The sequence below is a fragment of the Rutidosis leptorrhynchoides genome, unplaced genomic scaffold (assembly GCF_046630445.1).
Source record: "Rutidosis leptorrhynchoides isolate AG116_Rl617_1_P2 unplaced genomic scaffold, CSIRO_AGI_Rlap_v1 contig240, whole genome shotgun sequence".
In the NCBI taxonomy this organism is placed as follows: Eukaryota; Viridiplantae; Streptophyta; class Magnoliopsida; order Asterales; family Asteraceae; genus Rutidosis; species Rutidosis leptorrhynchoides.
Genome location: NW_027266489.1, coordinates 21,617 through 42,124, shown reverse-complemented (window position 1 = coordinate 42,124; position 20,508 = coordinate 21,617). Strand labels below are relative to the sequence as shown.

Below are 20,508 nucleotides of genomic sequence, written 5' to 3'. Positions count from 1 at the left end.
TTTTAATCTTTGAATTCATACTATGCAATCATGCATGTTCGATTTGAAAACAAATTGTAAAATTGTCGATTTGTGTTTTAAGATCACAACCATGCCATATGCAATTGGAGGTTCCAGATTTTATTAGATATAGAGATTTTATATGGACAATCCATTTACATTTTACATACTAGTACAGCATTTTTTAATTGACATTAATATATGCACTTGTGTAATTAGATGATATTAACACCCACATGATGCCATAATTAATACACAATGAAACTATCTGATTTAAGCTCCAACCGGAGTAGTGGCAGTGTTAAGAATTGACTCCAGCTCACTCCGACTACGGCTGATTCTTTGACGACGATGATCGCCGCCATCCGTTTGGTTTACCCAGATTTCCGGTATCACTTGTGCTAAATTGTTGACCGTCTCCAATACATAATCAGCTTCTTTACTCTTCACCGTTTTCCCAACCTGTTTATTTATCACATATTTAGGCTAATTAAATGTAAAAGTTCGATCATTAATCGTATGTTAACTATCGATTTCAATTTACTATAGTCGAATAGTCAAATGAAGTGTGTGTGTTTTGAATATATAATATAATGAGAAAGTAACACGTACATTACACATCCATTAAGGTATGATCTAGGAATCGTTCTAGCTCGATCTTGTCTTATTTTATCCATAATAAGAAAGTGCTATCTGATCGGGAATATATCGATTCGTTTTTATTTTTTCTTGAAAAATTCTGATATGTATACTACTACCATATACATGTAGTAGACATGGCTATGGTCTGGTTCCATGCCAAAATCAAATGGAATGGTTAATGCGATTTCGGTTTTAGAATCGGACCAGAACATTATTTTATTTTATTTTATTTTTCAAATTCAGTTTATATTTTTGAAGAAATTATAGGAATGAACCGTGGGTAAACCTTTACGATTTTGGTTCGATTTCATAAATTTAAAAATTATAAACCGTTGATTTTGAATCGGAACTCAACCGAACTGGAGCATATCTTAGGAGCAAAATATTTTACTGCCTAATACGATTCTATCATATTATTATAAATTTTACAGAGAAAGGAAAAATAAAATGAATGAAACATACCAGAGCAGTTCGGAGGCCCAAAGCCTTGCCAGCGGCGATATTTCGGACATTATCGTCAAAAAACAGCTGCAGAAAGTCAAAGGAACAAACAATACCGCGTTTTTAGTGACGTAATTAAAACGAACATAACCGCCCAAACACAGAAGAACAATGATTGAAGTAATTAAATTAAATTAAATGAATTACAGTGCGGCGAGGATCCACGTCAGCAACGCGGATAGCTAGTTCCATGGCGTCCATTGAAGGCTTGAGAAGCACTGGGAACTCATCAGGACGAGTCGAGTTTGGAAGGTTTTGATTCATCGTCTCGAAGCAAATGATTTTCTCGAAACAATCTTCAATTCCTAATCTCTTGAGAGATCTCATGGCGTGAATCCTGTCTGAATTCGTGAAAATCTACAAATTAACATGCCACCTCGTCAATTAATTAATTAATTAATCGAATCTAAATTAAGCAAGTGGAATACGACTGACTACTTACGATTTTTCTTTGGGAGATGCTAAGCAAGAGGTTTCGTAATTGAGGGTCTGGCTTGATTGACACGTATGACAATCTTCCGTGCACGTAACTGATATTATTATTCATCATTTCATAAGAAAAGGTTGATAAATTATTTCAACTTTTTACTGTATTTTATTAAAGACTTTATAAGAGATTTGTTAATTAATCTCCTAATTAACTCACTAACCTGTGGTAATCATCAGCGGAAATATCATAGCCTAATGCCTGCAATTTCAAGAAATTACCATCCACCACCGTCAAATTAAAGTCGATTAAAATGAATATATTATTACAAATTTAAAAGAAAGAGAGAAAATTGGTGGTAGTTGCTCTACTTACACGTAAACCAGCGAGAGTGCTGCCATGGGATTTGAATAGTTCAACTCTGAGATGTGAAGCTTTATCTTGTCCAAACCCACATTTCTCCACAAGAAAATCTGCTCCAACAAAAAAATTATATTTAACTCATTACTAAAAGAATTTTATTTGTTTCCTTTAGTTAGGATAATAATATAAGTATGCAACTGACTCACCTTCAATGTTTTTCTTAACACCTTGAGCTAAGCCTGTGTTAGCTGGGTAAAGGGTGTCATCCAAATCTGTTTAAAAAATGAATGAATTAATTAAGCGATAATTTAAGAACTAAAGATTTTTAACTGACCTGAAAAATGAAAAGAAGAAGAAGAAGAAAGCTTTAATAGTAATATACCAAAGATTAGGCAGTTAAACGGAGAAACAGAGTTGCCGAAACAATCCATGGATAAATTAAACAATCTTCTTTCTTAGGCGAGTGATCACAAGCAAATTAAACAAAAGATATAAAGAGAGAGAGAAAGAGAGAGAACGTGTCAGGAAGAGAGCATTTGGAAAGGAGACAATCAGAGACAAGTATATATATAGAATAGAGAGGTTTTTAGGACAGGAAGGGGTAGATTAGATATGACGATGATGCTGACTCGGAGTTCACATCCATTTACAACAATGTGATTTTTATGTTGTTTCGTGGGACTCACACGTTTGTAGTACAGTAATTAACTACTAATTAGTACATTTGATTGATTAAAAGTAAACAAACGCGAAAAATAATAAAATTTTCTAAACAAACGTGTTTGTTCTTGCTTGCTCCCTTTATCGGGGAATTTGACTTTCGGATATGTGGTAGTTGGCACAAATTGATCGAACCGAGTTAAATTACTCTATATATATGTTGGAATGGACTGGATGTCAACAGGATTCGACAAGAAAATGAGTCATTGACCATCGCATAAGATCTGGTTTGGGATTGGATTGAAATCATGGATATCGGAAGGTGCGACTTTCGAAGTGCTCGATTCGAACTAACCGCTCGATCGATTAATTAACTTACCGATATCTGATTTTGACGTTCACCCTTCCTCATTCGCAGAGCGAGTTAGCTAGTGCCAAACATTTTACCGTTTTTTTTTTTTTTGTTGCATATTACTCCTATAAAATAGAGAAATGTAATTGTCATGACCTTTGATTTGACGTGCAATTAAATCATTCATAACTCCAACTAATTAATAATCCCCATATCGTTGTCATGACTCGTGAAAATTGGATGCATGCGAGGATTTGCCCACAAAAATGATGATGCAAATGAATAATTAATACTATTATCAAATAATTCACAATATTTTATTTGACTCTATTCATTATTATTATCAACTATTCATCAAAGCAATCAATATTTAATTCTTCATACAAAAATATCCATCATTCATTATCATTATCATCAATCATCATATAAACAAGAATCACTACTTATCTTATTGTTTCTTTTCTTTGCTGCCTGTGACAACTCTCTGCTCTGCATTAGTTAACATTATCATCGGATTCATAAAAAAGATATTTTATGTGAATAGAGAATTCTTTACATTTCAAATGGAATCTATGAATTGGAGGGGATTACTTGACTTGCTACTTAAGCCAAACAACAAATGCAATTTCACACAGCATGTTACTTTAGGATGACAATAGGCACAAAATTTCAAGATATTAATTGGGCCGATGAATGTCACAGTTTATGATTTGAGATTTTCTGGATTTCTTCATTTTTAATTTATTGTAAATTTACTTTCAGTTTCCCTTTTCTCTTATGAACTCGAAACTCAAAAAAATGTTACTCCTATAAGTATAGGATAAGTCAATGGTCAACACCCAAAAACTATCGGTGCCACTCATTTTGTCTAGTGCTCAACCTGACCTGAAAATTGAAAATTGACACAACTATATATGTGAAAATCAATCATCCTGACCTGAGCAATGGCTGCCAGCTCCAAAACTCAATTATTCATTTTTCTAATCTTAACGTTATTTCTTCTAACCCACAACCACCCATTAGACCCACTAACACCAGCTGAGCTCACTCAGCTCCGAGTCATTATTCAAAGATCATACCCAAATCTAGCCTTTCACTATGTAAGCCTCGAAGAGCCCAATAAAGCCACTGTCATTTCCTGGCTCCAGAACCGAACCGCCGCCGTCCCGCCTCCTCGCCAAGGTTTTGTCATTGGTCGGATTAACCATACGACTCGTCAACTCATCGTGGACTTGTCACGAAACGTTATCATCTCCGATCAAGTTTACGACGGCTATGGATACCCAATGCAGAACTATGACGATTTTACTGGGGCCACCACGTTGCCGCTCAAATACGCACCGTTTTTGGAGTCTGTTAAGAAGAGAGGGCTTAAGGTCGAACAGGTGGCGTGCGATACTTCTTCGATTGGATGGTTTGGAGAAGAGAGGAGAAACAAGAGACTTGTTAAAGTACATTGTTTTTACATGGAGGGCACTATAAATTTTTACATGAGGCCGATTGAAGGAGTCACGGTGACCGTTGATCTTGATGATATGAAAGTTGTCGACTTCAAGGATAGATTAACGATCACGATTCCGAAAGCTGATGGGACTGATTACAGAGAAGCTAAGCAGAGTCCAAAAGCTCATTTGAACAAGATTTCCGTTGTTCAACCTGACGGTCCTAGCTTTACCATTGAGGGACACCAAATTAGGTAACATTCATGTATAACATAACATTCAAATGAGTTTTTGGATCTTAATAAATTTGTCTCCTTTGGCTGGCATAGTAGAATGTTATTATGTTAGTCATAGATCATGGTCGAATCCGATTCGTGTTCTTTTAATGGACTTATGGTATAGTTGGTATGTTTATCAGGTGGGGGAAATGGGATTTCCATCTATCTTTCGACATGAGAGCAGGTCCTGTAATATCATTAGCTTCAATTTACGATGTTAAGACACAAGAAAATCGTCAAGTTTTATACAAAGGCCATTTATCGGAATTGCTAGTGTCGTACATGGACATATCTGAAGAATGGTATGACCGGACATTCTTTGATGCTGGCGACTTTGGATTTGGCTTATGTGCCGTGTCACTCAAGCCACTCACGGATTGCCCTCCCAATGCTGTTTTCATCGATGCTTACATTGCTGGATCCGATGGAACGCCAATTCAGATGCCAAACGTTTTCTGTGTTTTTGAACGCTACGCTGGAAACATAATGTGGCGTCATACAGGGAACATAATCCCCAACCAAACTGTCAATATTGAGTCAAGGCCTGAAGTCAGCCTTGTGGTGAGGATGGTTTCCACTATAGGAAACTATGACTACATCAGTGATTGGGAATTCAAGCAGGGCGGCTCTATTATACCCACAGTAAGTCAATTTTAAGATGGGCTCTGCTGTTTATTTCAACTTAAATAATTTTTGGGACCATAATTATTCTCTTTTGAAAAAATGGGAAAACCGAGCTTTATATTTCTGACGTTTCATGTTCACACCGATAGATTTCACCGACTTTTATACCCCTCTGCCATTAAATCTTGCTACGTGTCATGTACCAAATAATTTTTGGGTTCATAATTGCGGTTAACAGGTTGGATTAACGGGTGTACTAGAAATTAAGGCTGCAGAATACACTCACATGGACCAAATACACGAGGAAGTATATGGAACATTGTTGGCAAAGAACACAATTGGGGTAAACCATGATCATTTTCTCACTTACTACATTGACCTTGACGTGGACGGTGATAGAAATTCATTAGTCAGGTCCAAATTTCGAATGGTTCATGTGAAAGATCATAGTAAATCACCAAGGAAGAGTTATTGGACGGTTGAGAATGAGACTGCAAAAAGGGAGTCCGATGCAAGGATCAAGATTGGACCAGAGTCTGCTCATTTACTGATTGTGAATCCCCAAAAGAAAACCAAAATGGGGAATGTTGTCGGCTATCGTCTCATTCCGGGGCCTACGGCGAGCTCTCTCCTGTCCGACGATGATTATCTGCAAATAAGGGCAGCTTTCACCAAGTATAATGTATGGGTTACGCCATATAACAAGTCTGAGAAATGGGCAGCTGGACTTTTTGCTGATCAAAGCAGAGGAGATGATACCTTAGCTACTTGGAGTACAAGGTACTATCAGATTTGACACTTACAATCAATAAATTGAAGGGTATTATTCTTTTTCTTGAGCAATCATGTTGTTAATGCAGAAATAGAGGAATAGAAGACAAAGACATTGTGGTATGGTACACGTTGGGACTTCATCATGTACCATACCAAGAAGATTTTCCGTTGATGCCAACACTGAGCGCGAGTTTCGAGCTCAAGCCAACCAATTTTTTTGAGAGCAACCCAGTGCTCAATGTCCAGCCATCTGTTGTATAGATGTTAATCTTTAACAATATTCTACATTTGAATTGGTGTACTTAAACTACATTTACATAACTAATTATCATGTGTATAGCAACTAAGTTACATTTTACTTAAAACTTCGTCTAATCGTTCTGAGTGTAATATTAATTATAGCATATATGTACTGTACTTTTTCTTTGAGAATCAGTGTAATTCTTAAATGCTGTTAGCATTTCTTTGATATTGTCATGAGATTGACTCTTTCACATGTCTAGGATAGATTCTCCCAACAATAAATATATTAACGATAGAGATGATCGCACTCGTAGTTGAAGCATAGCATATAAACGACTTGTCCGCTTGTTGGCAATGATATAGGCTAAATAGCTTCTTCTAATGCTAACAATTCCTCTTTACTTACATACTAGCCAAGCCATGGTCCCGTCTTCTGTCATTTGTTGTGTCCCCCTTTTTTCTGTCATATTTTTAAACACATTTGTAGTTGTAGTAACGCAACTGGCCAATTACAAAATAGATTAAAAAATAAAGTAAATAAAAAAAAACCCATGTGTAAGAGGCCATATTTTTCACAATATGTACACATGTCAGTGATAGTAAGTAGTGGGTTGTTTAATTACTACATCCGTCTCAAAATACATGATTTTTTATTATTATGGCATGTGTAATTTACACTTGCCACAAAAATCGAAACATCATGTTTTTCAGACGGAAGAAGTATTAACATATTTTATTTTTTTTGACAATAGGAAGTATTAACATGGAATGGTATGCTAGTTTTATGTATTAAACTCACATTTACAACATTGGCCTAAGGTACAGTATGTTAGTTTAGAATCGGAAATGAGTCAAAACCAATCTAAAATACTAGATTTTACCGAGTCTATTTAAAAGGACAATGACCTTCAAGTTCCATACAAGTCACAACACACCATGGCTTTATCACAATTGTTGCTTACAATCTTCTTCCTCTTCTCCATTTTCGTTCTTTCTTCAATCACAAGTCACCCACTCGACCCTCTATCAGAAATTGAATACACTCTCATAAGAACCATAGTCCAACAACACTCAAATCCAGATTCAACCCACACATTAACCTCCCAATACGTCGGCCTAGACGAGCCAGATAAGCCAAAATTCGCCCCTTGATGATACCTTGCCACGCAAGGCATTCGTGGTCACTAGGCTTGACCGCCAAACACATGAACAAATAATTGATTTATATATAACCAATCTGTAATCTCAGACCAAATCTACGATGGATTCGGCTACCCTCTATTCACAAACGAGGAACAAACGGCCGCAAGCCAACTTCATGAACAAACGAGGACTTAACTTGTCTTGTGTTGTAGGAACTAGTTACAGTGTTGGTTTGGAGAAACGAAGAAGAGTAACAGAGTCGTTAAGATTCTGTTTTATTATACTAATGAGACTGTTAATTTATATGCTAGACCTATTGAAGGCGTGACGGCTGTCATTGATTTGGATGAAATGAAGGTGGTTAAATATAACGATAGGTTTCAGGTTCCGTTGCCAAAAGCTGAAGGGACCGAGTACCGATCAACAAAGATGGGGGAGTCGCCGTTTGGGCCCTGCTTGCATGGTGCGGCCACCATGACGTCTGAAATTCCCGGGTTCAAACTTGAAGGACACACTATAAGGTTGGAATAAAGTTTGGTTTAGTAACTGCTAAGTAATCGATAATCTAGAATTATGGTCTTGTTTGCAACATGCTTAGGATTCGAATGACGGTTTCTACGATTTTAAGAGAAAAACTCTTAGTAAAGTGTTTAGAAAACTCTTTATCAGTATGATGAAATCATCATTGAATATCAAATTCCTAAGCTAAGCTTCGAGGGTCTAGAAAATAATAGGAAAAAATAACTTCCTCTCTGGTATTGACATGGCAGATTCCAACACAGAAGTGTTTTACAACCTCTTCATACTGAATCAAATACAAAGTCACTGAAATTCAGTGTCAATGGTCTAATTCTGATTAGATCAAAACTCAACGAAAGGATATAGCGTAACCTTGCATAAATTAATGTATAAAGTTATAAGATTCTAAATAAAATTGATATTGATTTGGTGATTTGACAGGTGGGCTAATTGGGTGTTCTACCTAGGATTCGATGTCCGAGCTGATCCAATAATATCGACAGCCTCAATCTACGACACAGAGAAACAAAAGTATCGGAATGTACTATACAGAGGATACATATCTGAGGTATATGTACCATAAATGGATCCAAGTGAAGATTGGTACTACAAATCCTATTTAGATGCTGGTGAATTCGGATTAGGCCTTTCTGCCTCTTCATTCCAACCCTTTACAGATTGCCCAAACAACGCAGTGTTCATCGGCGACTACTATGCCACACAGGACGGTACACCTGCCAGAGTATCCAATCTGTTTTGCGTCTTTGAACGACATTCTGGTCATTCCAGGACAAGTTGTAAGTCTTTTAATCAATTCTTCAATCTAACTTACTCTCTCCATTCTACAATAATTGTTCGTTTTCACTATGTAGACAAAAAAGATAGACAATGTAAGTAGACAAAAAAGTTGTCAACATACATATAATTATGAATGAATCTAAAAAGGATTTTTGGACACTTATTATGAAATAGAATAGAAGGAGTATAAATAAGCGCTAGATAACGGAAGTCTGTTTCGTGTCTTCCTAGATAACGGAAGTTAGGCAACAGATGAGCCTGGTTGTTAGGATGGTGGCTACAGTGGGCAACTATGACTATACAATTGATTGGGAATTCTTTCCAAGCGGCTCTATCAAAACCGGGGTATGCTTTACGTATTTCTTAGGTCCTCAAACGTTGGCTAAATTAAATACCAAGTCCTTGAACTAAACTTTCTAACATCTGGACCCTTAAACTTTAATTAAGTCCAACAATTTAAATCTTTTCCGTCAAATAGCCGTTAGTGTTGCTGACATGTCCGTTAATTTCCAGATTGGACAATCAGGAATCCTAGAAATGAAAGCAGTGAATTATACTGATAACGAACAAGTAAAGGATGATCTTCACGGAACATTAGTAGCCGAGAATACAATCGGAGTATATCACGATCATTTTCTAACCTACCACATTGATTTCGACATTGACGGAGAATCCAATTCTTGGATGAAGAACAAGCTAGTGACAAAACTAGTGACTGACAACGATGTCTCTCCTAGGAACAGTTTCTGGACGGTTGAGAGTAGTACAGCTAAGACTGAATCGGCTGCGAAAATTCAGTTAGGCCTGGAGCCTGCGGAGTTCATAATGGTGAATCCTAACAAGAAAACGAAACCTGGGAACTCGGTTGGTTACCGTTTGATTTAAGGATCGAGTCCAAATCCTCTCCAGATAAATGATGATTATCAACAAATCCGTGCTGCGTTTACGAACTATAATGTTTGGGTCACCCCTTACAACAAATCTGAAAAATGGGCAGGAGGACGATATGTGGATCAGAGTCATGGAGACAATACTCTAGCCGTCTGGACTAGCCAGTACGCAAAACTATAAAATCTATTCAAATTTCTATTAGCCAATAAAAAAGAGGCTAAATACATGGTAATTGCGAGTTTTTCCGAAATTGGCAGGAATAGGGAGATTGAGAACACGGATATAGTGATGTGGTACACAATGGGAATTCACCACGTGCCATGTCAGGAAGATTTTCCGGTGATGCCAACAGTGAGCAATGGATTTGAGATCCGGCCGAATAATTTCTTCGAGAGTAATCCTGTCCTTAAATCGACTCTTCCTAACCTGTTGCATTCGAATTGCTTTGAGCCTTCCTAACTAGTTGAACAGCATTTTTTTTTCTTGTACTAAGTCCTTTAATAAATTTACTTTCAACTACTTAAACTATGCAGATTCAGATACTCAACCATAGTTAAGAAAAATAAATTATTAAGACAGAACGGTTTGCGTTTTATTGCAAATCAACACAGACAACACTCAACATCAGATGTTTTTTTCTTCATTTTTAGTTTGTTACAAGACAAAGCACATTTTTTTCAAACGACACAACGCATACAGTTCGATAGATATCGCTTCCATCTATACAAAAACTTCACCTGAGTAAAAGATTGATTAAAAACACAGCCACAACCACTTCACATTTTCTTGGGCACAGTAACCAGATCGGCAGTTGATCCATAAGCCTTATGAAGAGCTTCAGCACACCAACCATGTCCGTCGTCAACTGTCGGCATCCTAACTTCCATGAAAGGACTCACCAGTTGTTCAGCCCCAGGCATCCTAACACCAGCATAAATTCTCAACGCGTTCGAAGCATCAATGTCCATACGCACGTTTATTTCCGGCACCCCTCTGGCGGCACGTGGAATACCCGTGATCTTGAAGTAACCTAACAGGTGGTTCTCTTCCACCACCTCCGACTCACCTTCATAGACGATGATTAATGCATCCGTCTGATTGTCGTGAGCGGTGGTCAGAATCATCTCCCTCCTTGCCGGCACTGTGCTGTTCCTAGGTATGATGGGAATGAACTTGTTCCCGTCTGCTCGTATACCGATGCCGAGAGGCGTGGCCTGGATCGTTAACAGGTCGAGGTTCCCGAGAGGGTCGTTAACACCGGAAGCCACCGCGCCTTCGAGGGCTGCTCCGCTGACCGCAGCTTCTAACGGGTTCATGCCTTGGTAGAAGTTTTCTACTTTGCATATCCTCTTGACGATTTCCTTTACTTTTGGAATGTGGGAACATCCGCCGACAAGGATAACATCCGTCAGATCCTCGATATCCACCTTCGCATCATGCAGACAATGTGTTATGAGGCTCTCACACTTCTCGAAAACCCCTTTGTTTACTTCCTCGAATTCGGCTCGGTTCACAGTTCTACTTATTTTCATTCCATTTCCCAAGTCAACGTCGACCTGGACATTGTTTCGGTATGAGAGCTTATGTATTGCATCTTCCGTTGCAACACGAAGAATTGCCCTCGATTTGATCTCGTTAATACCGTGGCTCTGAAATAGATCATCTGAGTCCGGGACAAGGCAGTGCATCATATTCTGAAGTAAGTCCTCTCCCCCAATAGTACTTCCTGCCAAGGCCTTGATCTGCGAAACGCCGCCGGCTGTCGCAGTGACGCCAACGTCACAATACCCCGCTCCCATGTTGAAGATTAGAGCCAGTTGCTCACTTCCACTGCCCATATTCTCATGAACAACCTGCTGCTGCTGTTGAGCATACAGCAATGCCACGGCTGTCGGTTCCGGCATCAGCCTCAGCACATGGAGGCCAGCCATGGCACAGGCCCGTTCTACTCGAGTCAGCTGAAACCGGCTGAACGAAACTGGGACGGTCAGAACAACATTCCTTATCGGACGCTTCAACTGATGTTCAGCCATGACTCTTAGTTCAACCAAAAATATTGCCAAGACTTCTTCAGGAGTGGTGGACCTCCACATCCTGTTCACCAAGGCTGCCACGAATGGCCGGACGCCGATATCCAAAGTCTGAACCAGAAATGGCAGGGTCTTGGCTGCATGGACGACCGGGTCAGTGTCCACCCGGCCGACTAAGCGTTTCATGTTGAATATCGCAGCTCCGCTTAAGATTTCATGTTCGTGAGTAAGTTGATTGGTTACCCCACCTGAAGGGATTTCATCCTGGAAGCTAACATATGAGCGCATCATCTTCTGGTTTCTAGTGTTCTTAAGAAGTTCAATGTGGAACCCATTCCACACCGCAACACTACATTGCGAAGTTCCAATGTCGATTCCAATTGCGATGTTGGAAAGCTGAGATGAAGTTTTCTCTTCACCCGTTGTCTCGCTATCAGATGCAACGGTATACGCTGGTTCAGCCATTCCTGCATTTTATTAAGCGATCAATAAGTGCTAGTTGACAGAAACCGAATTGAAATGTCAGATACTTCAGACGAACATAGACTTTAAACTGACATAACCGGACAACAATACTTGGAAAAATATCCACCAAACACTATGAGTGTGTTATTAAATTCTTCAAACACCGATAGACACTGGCAGTGATCGCACCACCTAATTCCAAAAATAATATAGTTTCGATCTTTCATTCTAACAAAAAGATTCAATTTTTGACATGAGCATTTAAGGTACCGAGTGGAGTAGTTGTCTCATTTCGATCTTTCACTCCTAAACCCAACTTAAGCACAGCAAATCAAGCTTAAAATTTAAATACTAACATAGTAAAGAAAACAGTAGCCGCAACGCAACAGAAACATTAGGAGTTTCGTAATCGAACTATGAGCTCATATCAAATAAAGCATCAGAAAATGACTACTATTAGCTACTCCATAATCAGAGAGGGATAGATAAAGAGAGTACCTGTAAATCAAATGTCGAAATGTGGAGAACTGGTTGAGACGACGACGATCGGTGAAAGTCTTAACTAGACAGAGAGAAGTAGAAGCTCCGAGAATTTTATGATTGAATAGAATTGAAGAGGTCTGTCTTCTGGGGCTGGCAACAACAATTTTGTAACTCTCACAAGTTCTAGAGCTTCCTAGCAAAAATTTGGAACTTTCCACAAAAAGAAGAAAACAATTTACTGGAAGAGTCGAGAGAGAGACTGATGAAGGGAAAATTGGTATACGAAGTGGATTTTTACAGTCCTAGTTCTTTGGGCCGATTTCTAATTCCATGCGGCCCATATTTTTCCTGTCGTGCAAGGGGACATGGATTTGGGCTATGCTGGAGATAAAATCATTTCGTTTCTTTTTTTTTGATAAATCGTACGTAGTTTGGCAAGAGCTGGATAAATATGATCAAATTTTAGATTTTGGATTATAACCAAACAAGGCAAACATAGGGAAACTCTAAAATATTCAAATTGTGTTAAGAAATGACTGAAATAAAAGACAGAGAAATTATATGGAGAGAATAGGAAGAGAAATTTTATTATTGGTGTGTGTTACATTGTGAATGATACACTCTATTTATAGGCTAATTATATATTATATATGGTAATAAATATTATAATTAAATGTAGAAATATCTCAAAATATATTATACATTATTATGGATATTCATCTAATAAATGTTCATAATATTTTCCATTAGATATCTATTATAATATATTTTCTGAAATAATTATCTAAAATCTAGTGATAAATACTATATGCACCTATATGATTATGTATATGAAAAAGAAAGTTAATCTGCCTCTCGTGACGACATCACTTAATGTTCTTCCGTTGATGTAGCCCAATTTTGAAGACTAATTTTTTTCATGCAATAAAATTTGGTACATCTCAAAAAATAAATCTACAAAATTATCGCTCGTATGAATTTATCGTATGTTTATTGTCATTTTATATTTAATTATTATTATTTTAAAGAACATGATTGTAGAATATTTCCCGATGACATGTCCTTTACCTTATGATAAAATAACTCACATGTTTTCTGGATATATTAATTTAGGGATTTAATCATATATGATCGTTCTCAAAGGGAATTAATTTCCAAATTTTAAATAAGCATATGATGTGCTTCTCCTTATCTCTACATGCTTTTTATATTTCAATAATTTATATCTCCAAATCGAATTATCAAATCGATAATAATCCTTCTAACACAAAATGCAATTTAGATTGTTCATAAATATAATAGTTTATATAATCTTTCTTCTTGTTCTTTTTTTTTTTATTAAACAATAACCGTACATGGGCTCTTATCCACATTTAAAATTCTCAAATTGCATATCAATTTCTCTTTGCTTTCGATTACAGGATTATTATTATTTTCTTTTTAACCAAATTACGCATGCCTTATGATCATAACATTGTAGGACTTTTTCATTCATAATAAAATTTATTAGCTAATATATATAATGTCGCTATATACTTTTAAAGATTCCACAATATTTTATGAACTTCTTATTTAGTTCGATAATTTTCTTTCATCAGCTCTCATATTCTTCCCTAATTTGATGCATTATGGTGGGTTAATATAATATACCGCACATTAATAATTCTAATAAAAAGAAATATATGACTTTCAGCCAAAAAAATAATTATTATGGCGGAATTCTATGAACATATTATTTTTGACATTAAATCACCACAACTAGTAAATCATTAGATTTTATTTTTATTTTTATTTCTTTATATATATATTGAGAATATTTTGCACATAAAATCGGATAGTCCGACCAACTAATTTAATCTTGAGATCTAATCAATCTTACTCTCGAAATACAAGAATTCAAGGATTAATCTATTATATTTTTATCGAGTATATCAAAGGGTGTATATAATATCAATAAAGATTTAGATCTCGTCATATATGATCATTTTTTCTTTATAGCTTTTTTTTTTTTAAGGATAATTTATAGACCTCCTAGTCTTGTATAATTTTTAGTATGGGTCTAATTCCAACCCAAAAGTTAGTTTAGTGGGTGAAAGATTGCCAATATTTATAAGGTACACTAAATATCGGTGTCTCATCTATATGGGATATATCAATACGTCCCCGCATGTCCAAGGCCCAATACGGACACAACTGGAACGTGGAGTTAAGACGGTACAAGACCAACACGCATAACACAGCTGGAATCCTAATACCAAAAACGGACTTAGTTCGGATATCATGTAAATGAGCCTAACTCCAACTTAAAAAATCTCAATTCGATACTTATTATATTAATATCTCATATAATTATATTTGATATTTAATTCTTATGAATAGGTTAGTCCGTTAGACTTTTGTTGAATAGGCTGCTGGCCTTATTTCCTTAGTATATATCTTAATTGACATTTTATTTATGTCCAGATGCTTTTTTTATATATATTATCTGTTGATAATTAAAAAAAATCGGTAAAATTGAGACTGGCTAGAATATACATGTATTATATCTACTATCTGTATGTTAAGCATTAAAATCTCACGTAGAGGATTGAGCAATCAAAGGGCTATAATCTTTGTATTGTAGGTGCCATATGCTTTTCATTTATTTTCTCCGAAGCAAGAACTATGACTTCATTCTCAGATTCAAAATGATTTGTTTATCTTGTACTTTTCAGATCTTCTGGTCTGATCTATTTTTTTATATATATACAGAGGGAGAGAAAGATTTAAAGACTGTAAGTTCGGATTTGAAACTAAAAACAACTCGATCCGATAACTTTCAAAACACTATATGAGAAATGTATTCGTATAAGAATACATGCATTTAAATTACTTGTATTATATATGTATATATTTAGGTTAGAGCTTCGGGTCTCCTTATTTTCCTCTTTGTTTATTCACGTATAGGTCTTCTTCATAAAGCGTGAATAAAAACATATGAATATTTTATCATAAATTTGATTGAAAAAGGATAAGCCAACAAATGGTAGAGATTCGTGCTGATAACGTGTTAAGAACAATTAATAAAAGATAGAGAAATCATATATAGAGAGAATAGGAAGATGAATCTTATTATTATTGGTATTGTGAATGATACACTCTATTTATAGGCTAATTACACATTATATATGGTAACAAATATTACAATTAAGTGTAGAAATATCTCAAAATATATTATACATTATCATGAATATCCATCTAATTAATGTTCATAACAAATCGAACATTTTTAGGGGATTATGAGAGACTCGGAACAAAGAATTAGACATGGATTTCTATGGCGTGTTTTCGGAATACGTTTATCACAAAATTGAATTGCATGTTATTTTATACTATCTGTTTCAGATTACCTTTTACCAATGATGTATGTAATATTAGATTTCAAGTAAATCGTCACGTCGATTTATATTAGCCCTTATCAGCAATCACTCGTCACAAGAAGGAATGGAATGGAATGGTTATCGTTCTCTAATAACCAAAAACTAGAAAATTTTCGTTCTCTCTGCAATAAATTCCGTCCTAGACTTATTCCGTCTTTGAAGTGCCGGGGCATATAGATGTGGTAAATATGATTATGAAACATTAATGGAATACCTTGACAGGCTAAATTACAAAAACTTGAAAAAGATTTTTAAACAAACACAAGATTACAAATAGAATGTAACTAAACTTAACTCAGTTATCATCACTTTTTGTGAACAGAAGAACCTAAACAAGACAAATTGGTTCACGACAAAACTTACCCAGGGCCATCTTCAGCTCCAAGTGTTAATTTTCAACACGTACGATGATGACAAAAATTAAAATAAAAAGCTAAACTATAGTAGTAATAATTAAATAAATTTTGAGTAAATAAATGGCCTGACTCCTCTTAGCTCACTCCACCTTGACTTGAAGTCACACAGAAACTGACAATATTTACATTGAAAAATACTAGTAGCACTTGAGAACTAATTAAGCTCTGTACGTAGTTTTGACTTTCGATATGAACAAACACGTACGACACGTATTCCTATTTACCAATTCTCTGCTCTTCTCTGGCAATCGTTGAAACAGCCAACGACGTCGTTTGAAATAATCATTATTGTTTTCAGATGAAACGAAATGTAATGGAAGTCGATAAAAAAGAATTCAAACTATAGTGGGTGAAATGTGATAATGTCCGAGACAGCTGACTCAGCTCCTCCGCGATAATTAAATTTGAATTACTACGGGGTAGGTAAAATAATTTCAACTTAGGAACATAAATTAGTACGTAGTAATTTCAACTTAAAAATTCGATATATTGATCGTATAGAACATTTCTCGTTTAGAAATTAAAAATCAAAGATAGTTGTTAAATTGATTTTAAAATGTAAAGCCTATAATGAACATCACCAAGTTTGAACTGAAACAAAGATTTTATTTTCATGTCAACGCATTGGTAAAGTTTCCTTGTTTGCCAAACATATCATTTCCAATGCGAAAAACGTCGCCGTCTCGACCACGATACCTTCAATCCATGCATATGGTTTCTCCTTCTATATATTAATTTGACTCTCTCCAAAACCAAAAAAAAAAACAGACATCAACCATTTTCAAAACAGACAATATTATGAACACAACACACATTTCACAACCCACCATTTCACACCCACCTCGCACGTAATCTCTACATTAAATTATAAACAAGATGATGGCATGCATCATAGATATTAAATGAAACATATAACTATATATATAATCAAATTATTAGGTAGAAGATGTTAAAAATGTAATTAATTAGTAATTCATCATAGTACTCCTATGTACTTCACTTCTCTTGCCGTTTTATAAAAAAAGAAAAAGTAATTTCTAATTTAGAACCGTTGAGATACCGACATGTGGCGGCGTTTGATGTGTGGAGAGACGATCGAGATCAAGCCACCTAACGGAGGCCGCATCTTTGACCTATAAATCATCTCATCGTACGGCCTCCGGTAGAATTTCAAAAATGGCAGGAACGAATCTCTTGACTTGTCGGCTTTGCTGACGTGGAATGTCGTCTCCCTCTTTCTAAAGAAGGTGCTGGTGATTGGAGGAATGATGGGTGTGGGGTCCGCGGCTGACGGACTTTGACGGCGTCTCTAGGAGTAGTACGCTGGGGTAACGGAGTAGACGGGAAGAAGTTTTTCCTCGTCAGCTTGGACGAGGAGTAGTAGCAGTCCCTGATCTCGCCACGTGGCGTTCTGGCAGCCGGTGATGCGAATGAGAAGGACCTCGCGTTGACCGGAGAGATTAATGCGGGCCCAAAGAGGGACTGCTGGCTGGTGGGGCCTACCTTGAAGGATGACGTGGCGTCGGTCAAAGTGAGGTACCACGGCTTGAGCGAGTCGAATTGGTTATGGGATACGGTGAAGGCGAATCTGGAGGAAGAGCAAGAGCCGATCTTGGCCGTCGATTTTGATGACGATGGCTCGAACCGTAACGAGGCAGCCCTCGATGGATATGATGATGAGAAATCGTTGAAATTATCTAAGCCTTCTTCAAAGTCAAATGACGATACCAGCGTCGTGACTGTCGAATGCTCAACAAACGGACGTACACCCTGCCACGTCATTATTTATTCATTAAGATTTAAGATATTAATGTCCACCTCGTATCAAACATTAACCTATGGTATAATATTAAATAATCACGGACCATATAGTACGTACGAAATAATTTTGTTCAATCAACATAACCTCTTTGTAACAAGAGCATAATGACGATCCTCTATCATCAAAAAAAAAAAAAAAAACCTGAGTCAAATAATAATTAAAATCCTTTGCATATGACCTATGACATTTTTCATTATTTTTTGCTTTCAACAGTATGTATATAGTGGGTAGCACTCGATTAATTAATTGGAAAAGAGATTAATTAATTAAATTTAAAAAGAAAAAGGAAAAGTATAATATACCTTCCATAGATAGGAAAATATAGAAGGAGGATCGATGACAAAAGCCTTGTAAAGTCTTCCTGGATAGTACTCGGCTACAATTTTCAGTGCTGCCAGAAGTATATTCATAAAAGCCGATCCTGACCTGAAAAGGTCTGGAAATATTTTGAATTTTAATTATTCATTCATCACATTAATTCAAACTATACACTACTATAAGCAGTATAATTTATTAATCACTTATCATTTAAATTCTAAATTTTCATTAAAAGCCTCACAGAGGATAAGAATATTGGTTTTCCGAAAAACACTGACAAAGCAAAAAGTAGAATCCTGGGTCTATTGTGCTAGCTGATATATTGACCAATTCTAGGAAGGTATAAATAATTAATGTGCCAATTAAAGAGTTCAATTCCGACAATGCCCATGTTAGTAAAAACTAATGAGGAAATTTGACGGTGACAGTTAAAGGGCACACCGGACATTTCTTAGAGTATCTCAGTTGTTGCCGGTGTTGACAAAGTTGTGCATGCCTGACTGAGAGCTGATCTATTAATTAAGCTTGCTTTAACAGCGTGCCAACAAAAAAAAAGAAAACGAAAATGAATCAAAAGTGCACTCGAAACTCAAGGCTTTTGTTCAAGTTTTCAGGGTAGAATTGTCTTTTACTCAATTTTGAATTTTTTTTTTTATTTGCTACTAAACTATTACAAATACAAATTTTCAACTTACTTGCATCGAATAGGAGAACAAGTTGGTCGTTGCTTTTTGACATGGTTCCTATAGCAACCTCCAATGTAAATGCCAGCAGACGACTAAACCTGAATTTTTGAAATAAACAAATTATTTTAATTTCGTACTATTATTTCTTAAAAAAGAAAAACAAAAAAGCCAAGAGTTTGAATATTAAAATACTCACTGTTTTTGTGAATGGAACTTGAGATAGTCTTGTTTGATTCGAAACAACTGCAGTTTAAATATTTTAATTAATCATTAAAATTAATTTGTTTTAAACCCTACAATTAGAAATTTAGTCAAGGAAAATAAGAGAGAAGTGAATTACCAAAACAGGCCTGGATTCCTCATCGTGTCCTGCAACGTAAGCTACACCTTCTGCTAGTTCAGCAGAGAATTCGTCTGCTATCAAAGTCTCTATACATTTTTGTAAAAGAAAAAAAAAATCATCATTAGTTCAATTAAAAAGAAATCAAAAAAGAAGAATGATTAAAACAGTGCTTCTAAATCTAATTCCTTTCACAATTTAGTGGTGTGGTACGTACGTACTTTATTTTTTACTTTTTAAAGAATTACAATAAGTAAACTTTTTACTAATTAAACTGGGAAATATATATAATTTACTGTACTCGCCATACCAATGCCAATAGTCTGTCTCCAAGAGAGACAAGCTCTCAACTGCTTTGCAGCCTTCTTCACATTATCACTCTTTGCCTTCAAAAACCTCTCCACACAAGCTTTGTTACAGTATTTCTCCTATGTATATTAATTCAGAAAACATAAATCAATAAAATGTTGTCGAAGATAATTAAGCTAAAAAATTAATAATTAATGACGATATACCTAGTTTTAGGAATAATATTTACTGGATCTGAAGTAAGACGGACCTGTTTAACTGTAAGTTGAGCTTGTTTCCTGACAATGGCGAGGACAGATTCAACTCGGTCGACGTTGTCTTTAAGTTCTCTCTTGCCCATTTCGAGAAAAACAAAAAGAAACAAAACTGATGAATAAGAAGAAGACGATACAAAAAGAAACAGAACCAATATTCCAAGCTTTTGCTTTACGCAACCATGAAAAAGTAAGTGAAGACACTTAGCAAATATTTGAGTTTTGAGTTTGAGAGAGAGAGAGAGAGTGATAGTGGAAATAATAAACAAAACGTTGAATAAAGAGAATGAAGGGGTTAAGGTCACTTAT

The 20,508-nt window shown here is 36.0% G+C and overlaps 3 protein-coding genes and 2 pseudogenes across 3 annotated transcripts; 2 read left to right on the top strand and 3 right to left on the bottom strand.

Annotated features, from left to right (window-relative positions):
• Nucleotides 1-273: 273 nt before the first annotated feature.
• LOC139882182 (uncharacterized protein C24B11.05) lies at nucleotides 274-2,364 on the bottom strand. Its single transcript, XM_071866546.1, has 8 exons — nucleotides 2,316-2,364; nucleotides 2,140-2,205; nucleotides 1,946-2,043; nucleotides 1,794-1,831; nucleotides 1,586-1,673; nucleotides 1,291-1,500; nucleotides 1,105-1,170; nucleotides 274-462 (listed from the first exon to the last, which is right to left on the bottom strand). Exons 1-8 carry the CDS (start codon nucleotides 2,362-2,364, stop codon nucleotides 274-276), a joined length of 804 nt encoding a protein of 267 aa, XP_071722647.1.
• A 1,525-nt stretch (nucleotides 2,365-3,889) lies between these two features.
• On the top strand, nucleotides 3,890-6,324 carry LOC139882180 (amine oxidase [copper-containing] alpha 3, peroxisomal-like). Its single transcript, XM_071866544.1, has 4 exons — nucleotides 3,890-4,641; nucleotides 4,806-5,307; nucleotides 5,528-6,069; nucleotides 6,150-6,324. The coding sequence occupies exons 1-4, from the start codon at nucleotides 3,890-3,892 to the stop codon at nucleotides 6,322-6,324; spliced, it is 1,971 nt and encodes a 656-aa protein (XP_071722645.1).
• A 1,243-nt stretch (nucleotides 6,325-7,567) lies between these two features.
• Nucleotides 7,568-10,116, top strand: LOC139882179 (amine oxidase [copper-containing] alpha 2, peroxisomal-like; annotated as a pseudogene).
• A 317-nt stretch (nucleotides 10,117-10,433) lies between these two features.
• Nucleotides 10,434-12,152, bottom strand: LOC139882183 (heat shock 70 kDa protein 8). The gene has a single exon (XM_071866547.1). The coding sequence runs from the start codon at nucleotides 12,150-12,152 to the stop codon at nucleotides 10,434-10,436; it is 1,719 nt and encodes a 572-aa protein (XP_071722648.1).
• A 5,360-nt stretch (nucleotides 12,153-17,512) lies between these two features.
• On the bottom strand, nucleotides 17,513-20,285 carry LOC139882184 (uncharacterized; annotated as a pseudogene).
• Between the last annotated feature and the right edge of the window lie 223 nt (nucleotides 20,286-20,508).